We start from the raw sequence: 7,563 nt of genomic DNA, 5'->3' as shown, positions 1-7,563 counted from the left end.
CTACGTAAATTGACTGTGTGGCTGCTTTAGCAGCGGGAGCACAGCTGAGAGGACATTCGCCGTGAATACAGCCTCCAGTGCTCGCCGGCGCACAGCACACACAGCATGCCTGAAGGCAGCAACCACCAGAAGCTGGAACTTGAAACATCATGAAAGCAGCAGCATTGTACAGTACACGGGTAAACACTGTATTTTCAAAGGGATGCAGATTTAAGCAGCGGCACCAATTTTCAGAATTGCAGAGAATGGCAGGTCTCTCGGCTGGGCTGCTCTCTTGGAGAGCTGAGCAGCATCTGCTTCCTCCCTGAAGGAATGGGTAGGTTCCCCTGAAAATGCCCAAGAGCCAAGTTCCTTCTGGACACACATTTTCTTCCCCTGCCTGGAGCCTCAGGCAGCCACATTCCTAATATCAGCATCTTAAGTAAAAGCTTGATGTGGCAGTTAGTCCAAACTAGACTCTTCAGTCCTCCTAAAATTAGAGGTACTGGTATATGGGCAGACTTGGAAATGAAAAGCAGTGCTTTCTCCCTGCAAGTCACCTGTTGTCATCTATTGTAAGAAACAGTACTTCAGCTGGTGTACTTCAGAGCTGGGATGTAATAATGTGAACAACCAAGCTACTGTATTTTCAGCTTTTATTAAAAAAAAAAGACAACACATTTACATATCAGAATATTTTTAAACAAGGCCTTTTTGTTAAAGCTTTAGATATCTAAAAAGTGTCTACATGATTCACACCTGCATGGAGCTTTGCAAATCACACAGTAGTCACCAAACAGCTATATTGCACAAAGATCCACACAATACCACACCATTCTTAGCTTAGTCTACATTGTAAAGTGCTGTTTTGTAGGAAGAAACTTGTTCTGGAAAAGTAAGTATCTGGATAGGCAAGTACCGCTGAACTGTATTTCTGAAAGGTGACACTTCCATTGTAGTGGAAAATATCTGACAGTGTGTTGTCAGTGCCTCTAACAGTGTGGGTTTTTTATTTAATAAGCTGGAGTAAGCACCATAGAGTACTGTAATGAATGCATCCTAAGTATTCAAGTAACACCAAAAGCCAAATCAATTTTTAAACTCAGAATGAGATAAATACAAACAGACATATCAAAAGGTAGATAAATGTTTAAAGTAGCGTCAGTCTCTGTCCCGTAAAACAAGTAATTGCATAGCACAGCACATCTTAAATGAATGTAAGATAAAGCTATAATAGAAAGAGAAACCCTACATTTTTAATTTCTTACTTTCATATTCTTAAAACAGTAAAATTTATTTTTTTTAAATAAATGAGTGTGAGAGACTGTCTTCATATCTAAGACCAAATGTTCAATTTATAAGTATTTCCAGAAAGTAATGAAAGGCCAAAGCCTGGTGATACTGGTCCAGATGCTTATAAAGAATCCAGATGTGGAAGTGTGTAGTGCTAACTGTGACATAAAACCTCTAATTTAAAACAGTTTCTGAAACAGAGGAATCAAAAATGATATAGTCGCCTGTGGAAGGAGATTTGGTCTGGGAACAACAAACCAGAAAGTTCAACCATATATTCTACAGCTTTGAGGCCACACTAGGTTTGGTAGATGAACAGACAAATAGTGATTATACAATGGGGGAAGTCACAGCTACCGAAGAAAGAATGCTTTCTCCTGATTCTATTTGACAACTGGGCTCACACACACAATAACATGAGTCACCTACTCTACAGAAAGTACTAACATGTAGAAGTTTTCAGTGCTTGACTAGCTAATCATGGTTTAATAAATGACTGAGGGGAAAAAAAAAAAGTGGAAGGAACACTAAATTTTAACAGCAGAAAGAGATGTGCTGCATCTCACAACAACTTAAGTTGCTCCAAGATCTGCAAAAGCAAGCAAACAAAAAAATGACCACGTTTGTGTTACCTCTGAAGCTACTGAGGAACATTCAAGTCTAGAAGTAACTGAAGAGCTGCAGAAGGTCCTCAGGAGTAAGTGACTAGGTAAAAGAGCAGATGAAACTCAACATTAACAAATGCATAGTAACACACAAGATGGGGAAGCCCTGTATGTGCACAGCTTGGTTACACCTAACCATCAAGACTTTGTGGAAAACACTGCATAAGAAACTTTGTAAACGTCAGCTTAGTGTTCGGTATTAACCAAAACGGCAAATACGTTTTTAGGACTATAGAAAGAAGAATAACCTAGAATTTTGTCATCCTTCACAGCAACAGAGTGTCTGTATGGAGGGCTCCTTCAGTCAGCCTCACAAGGCAAGAGGAGAAAGAGATGCAGCAGGATGCTCACCAGTACAGAATGGCTTCCATCCAGTGAGAGGAAACATGAAGTGGAAGGGAGCATAATGGAAAAGTAAGGCTCTCACAACCAATTATTACAAAAAGAAATGACCTAAAGGATAACTAGCAAGGGACAATTTGCCATTTCTCCTGCAGGAGAAAGTTTCAGAAGACACCCAATGCTTCACACCTGCTGCCTGGGACATCAAAGTGTTTCTCCAACAAGCACACAATGCAGCTGTGGAACACACTTCCATCAGCCTTACCAAGGCAGAAACATTAGCGAGTGAAACCCAGACAAGAAGTTGCCCTTGCTGGGCCTTTCTAGCCCCGAAAAGGCTTACATGCTCACCTTGGCACAGATTACATTTCTGCCAATTTCTCCCAACAGTTGCTACCAGAGGCTTAGGAGAGAGGACACTGGGAGGGCAAGACTCCAGGTCAGATGAGTAAAACAGTTCAGACAGCAAAGCACACAAATGTTTTGCATTATGACCTACATTCATTTAAATGTGATTTTCAGGTCCCATTTCATAGCTCTACAGCTGTATACATGTACTTACTAAGCATACTTCACACACACTCATCAAGGTACAACACTATCCCCAAATTAGAAAGCATATCCCCAAATTAGAAAGCACCAAGTATATATTAGAACCATCCTTCACTTTAGATCCTTATTTTTCCACAACACAAATTAACAGTGCAAGTACCCAAATGGTTTTTTACATAGATTTCTATGAACAGATGCAGTCCACCTCCGTGCCCAGTAAGGTCATGTAACAGATCCTTCTGGAAGATACATCAAAACATATGTAAGACAGGGAGGTGATTAGAGACAGCCAACACGGGTACACCAAGGGCAAACCATGCGACTCATCCAGTGGCCTTCTGTGATGGAGTGACTGCACCAGTGGACAAAGGAAGAGCTACAGATGTCATATACCTGGACTTCTGTAAGGCCTTTGATACGATCCCCCACAACATTCTTACCTCTAAATTTGAGAGATTTGGGTTTGACGGATGGACCGTTCAATGGATGAGGAACTGGCTGGATAGCCACATCCAAAGAGTTACAGTCAACAGTTCAAGTGCCCAAGTGGAAACCAGTAACAAGTGTTGTCCCTTAAGGGTCTGTACTGGCACCAATACTATTTAGTATCTTCATTAACACAGACAGTGGGATTGAGTGCACCCTCAGCAAGTTTGCAGATGACACCAAGCTGAGCAGTTCATTCACTAGAGGGAAGGGATGCCATCCAGAGGGACCCTGACAGGCTTAAGGAGCAGGCCTATGTGAACCTCACGAGGTTCTCCAAGGCCAAGCACAAGGTCCTGCACCTAGGTCTGGGCAATCCCCGGTATCAATACAGACTTGGGGATGGAGAGCAGCCCTGCAGAGATGGACTTGGGGATCCTGGTGGATGAAAAATTGGACATGAATCAGCAACATGCACTTGCAGCCCGGAAAGCCAATTGTATCCTGGGCTGCTGGGTGGGCAGGAGGGCAAGGGAGGTGATTCTCCCACTGCTCTCCCAAGACCCCACCTGGTCTGTAGCGCATCCAGCTCTGAGGCCACCAGGACAGAGTGGGTCCAGAGGGCCACAGAAATGATCAGAGTGCTGGAACACCTCTCCTGTGAAGAAAGGTTGAGAGAGTTGGCGTTGCTCAGCCTGGAAAAGAGAAGGTTCCGGAGAGACTTCATTGCGGCCTTTCAATATATAAAGGAGAATCGTAAGATAGACAAAGAGAGACTTTTTACCAAGGCCTGTGGAGACAGGACATGGGGCAACAGTTTTAAACTGAAAGAGGGCAGGTTTGGGTTAGATACAAGGAAGAAATTTCTAACAACGAGGGTGGTGAGACCCTGGCACAGGTTGCCCAGAGAAGTTGTGGATGCCCCATCCCTGGAAGTGTTCAAGGCCAGGCTGGATGGGGCTTTGAGCAGCCTGGTCTAGTGAAAGGGGTCTCTACCCATGGCAGGGCAGGGGAACTCAATGATCTTTAAAGGTACCTTCCAACCCAAACCATTCCGTGATTCTATGATTCTATGAAAAACTATGTGATACAGTTTTTAACATGAGAGGAACAGAAATTTGAAGGGAGACATCCTTTAAGGCAGAAATTGGGTCTCAAAACTTAATCAGTGCATTTTTAAGATTCTTACTAAAAAAACAAGCTGCTACTAGATCAAAAAATTAACTTATAGAAATAAGTATTAAAAGAAATACCTGATTTTTTTTTACAGTTCACATATTATTACTCATGTCAATAACTCACTTCCTTTTGCCTAAATACCAGGTACTATTACTCACGCATGCAAACACTTCTGATTTTCGACTCTAAAGTCTGATGTTTAAGGTAGAATTGCACTTTATATATTTTATATAGCCTACAGTAAAAGCCTGGAAGAGTAAAGAAACTTGTCATTATGCCACCAACTATATGACACCAGGTGTCAGAATTAGTTTTAGCTTACAGTCATATTAAAGGTACATGACATGCCATCAAACTCTAGTTTACGCTCCTCTTTCCAAATGCAACTGTCATAGTTTGGTTCTGTTTTACCTCAAACCAGGACAACAACGTAAACGTTCAGCTGCAGTTCTGTTGTATTTTTGCAAGTTATTTCACACTGAAAGGCCCAACCCCTGGTGCTCAGGGGTTAATTGGAAAGCATTTGACCCCTCAGAGGCATTCAGGCAGATTTCTTAAAAGGAGAATGGCAATCACACACTGTCAGCTTTGACTTCATTAAATGCAAAACTGACTATGTAAGGATTTAAGTTACATAAAAGGCAGATTTCTACCCCTGAAGAGTAATTTTGGTTGCTAGTCAAACTTCTTCCCTGCTCCCCCCTGGGAAGAAAGTCTGTGGAGAAGAGCATTGCACAGATCACAAGAAAGGCAGGAGAGTTCCACCATTTGTTTAAAAAAAGCATATGGCCCAGAGGCTTGTGAGCAACACATAAATAGAATGTAACTACTCAGGACTGAAAACTAAGGTAGAATTTTTCTGCTCTCATTTTCCATCTCAGAACAGCAATCGGAAGGGATTCATGCACTAGATGTCGTCGTGGTACTCGCCGTACTTCGCTGTCACAGCTTCCTCAAGATGAACTGCCGCACCACCCATTAAGGCAAATGCTGGGTACATTACGCCAGAGCAGTCCACGTTGCACTCATAAAGGCATTTCATACAGCCTGCGTCATAAAACCCCAGCTTGCCTTTGTCACAGTCGAGGCAGATGCCCAAGCACGACGGCAAGGGAAGGATTCTGCTCGCTGGATCTTTGGGGGCAGCAGGTGTCATAGGGATAAAGAACTTCTTCATGCCCAAAGTGACCAGTGTGAAAGGCTGTGATGAGTCAAAGAAGGCATCTTCACTCCCACTGTCATGACCACTGTCTTGCTCGTATCTAGAATAGAAAAAACAACTATTTGTTTTTGTCAAATTCTGAAGTGAGATCAGTGATGTGAACTGGAGAAAACATTTCTGTACGCTAGGTAACACCACACGGTCACCTACAAAACCTTGCTGGGTAAAAATATACCTAAGCCAGGAGGGAAGATGCACTTAGTAGGTGGAGAACACTCACTTGGGCCACTTCAACCGATTAGTAACTGCTAAACACTAATGAGGATGAGACCACAGAAGCTTTACTAAGGAGCAAATATATCTAAGTGTACTCATGCTAGGCAACCATTAATGAACCTAGAAGTACAGTAAATTAGTTAACTTGAGAAGTAATTTAGCGCATATGACTAATCATGACTCAACAAGACAGCAGTAAATACATTTAACATTACTATTGTCCCATGAGTTTTCCACACTACTGCTGTATTACATTGTCTTTAAAATGCACAACACAAAAAATAGTGACTTAAGTTTTTGGGTTGTTTGGTTGCTTTTTAAAAAAAAAAAAAAAAGTGCTCTGCCTGGAGGCTTCCCTGAACCCCTGTTTCCCAGATCGTTACTGGGGAAAGTCTGTAGACAGATTTGACCAGTTTACCTGCTTTTCCCTCTACTTCCATTCCCAAATGAAGACAGACCGGAGAAGCACACATTCTTCATCCCTAGCTAGGTTTGCATTTTTGGGGTATCTGGGGAGAGGCTGGATGTGTGTCAGCTAAAGACTTCCAGATATTTGTGTGGACAAGGAGAAAGAAATCAGGAAAACAAGATCTAATTTCTCACTTTTCAAAAAGGCTCCCTCTGACTTTCAGAAGCCCAAGACAGTGGCTTTTTCACACTTGCAGTACGTTATGCAGGAGAAAGCCAACACATTTAGATTCATGAAAAAGCTCAGAGCCCCTAGGGGATAATCCTCCCAGCCAGCTGTTCCTAGACACATCCAGGCTTACTACGACTGTAAGTGAGAGCTGGAAATCTTTTTGCTGGTTTGTCCATTGTACTTTGGCTTGTGCTCAGCACCACTCCAGTACTGTATGCAAATGTATAGCCTGGAACAAGCCAGTGACTTGGCATCTACCCTGACGCAAGCTACAGCAAAGGTACGTAGATAACGCCCAGTGAACATTGTACCCCTGAATGGCTGCCAAACCTAGTACGCTAAGGGAATTAAGGCAGAGTCTGACTACTGGCAATGAAGCATTGATTCAATCTTGCAACTGATGCTCTTTTTTTTTACCTTCTTACTTTAACTGACATATCTTAATATCTACAGGAACCTGATTTATTTCCCAAAAAGAAAGAAAACAGAACTCTGGATAAGTAGAACATCTTTCTACTAATAGTAGGGGATGAACAGGACAACCTGCTTACACTATATCCTTCAAATCACTTTTGACTGGCTAGGTTCACCTTGTGTACTCATCAAGACCAGACTCGCTCTTAATTTGTTTTTTCAAAAAGCCATCTCCTTATATAAAACATGTATTAAGCAAGAGTCTGCAGTTTACCTCGGGCTGGTCACATCATGGGTATTATGGAACAACTTCTGTATCTTGTTACTAGAAACAACTCCCACTTTCACCAGGTATGAATAAGCTTCCACACGAAAAGCCCAAAAGTGCTTTCCTTTAGCAATCCCAGTGTCGCCGATGATGTAATCCAGGGTTGTGTAGCATCCGACCTGCATGCGGTCAGATCCCAGCAGCAGAGGAAATCCAGCCCTGCTTTCCACAGAGGTTCTTCCTGGGTTCAGCAGGAGATGTTCACTGTTGTACCCACATTTGTCATCAAAAAGAAAACTGAAAACTGAAAAACAGTATCCAAAAAGATTCCTCTTAGTTAAGTGCTTGGCCTTCTGTGCTTATAAAC

At 42.4% G+C, this 7,563-nt stretch overlaps 1 protein-coding gene across 2 annotated transcripts in view; it reads right to left on the bottom strand.

The window, feature by feature from the left end:
* Positions 1 to 693: 693 nt before the first annotated feature.
* The window catches only part of TRIM36 (tripartite motif containing 36), a 29,555-nt gene continuing 22,685 nt past the window's right edge, over positions 694 to 7,563 (bottom strand). For both annotated transcript variants that reach the window (XM_063321020.1, XM_063321019.1), the window contains exons 9-10: positions 7,203 to 7,500; positions 694 to 5,698 (exon numbers count right to left, since the gene is read on the bottom strand). In XM_063321020.1, the coding sequence (XP_063177090.1) occupies positions 5,344 to 5,698; positions 7,203 to 7,500 (653 nt within the window). In that variant the 3' untranslated portion in view covers positions 694 to 5,343. The remainder of the gene's footprint in view (positions 5,699 to 7,202; positions 7,501 to 7,563) is intronic.

This window comes from Chroicocephalus ridibundus, chromosome Z, assembly GCF_963924245.1.
Source record: "Chroicocephalus ridibundus chromosome Z, bChrRid1.1, whole genome shotgun sequence".
NCBI lineage: Eukaryota > Metazoa > Chordata > Aves > Charadriiformes > Laridae > Chroicocephalus > Chroicocephalus ridibundus.
Note: the sequence above shows the minus strand (reverse complement) of the source record. Positions and strands in the feature narration are given on the sequence as shown.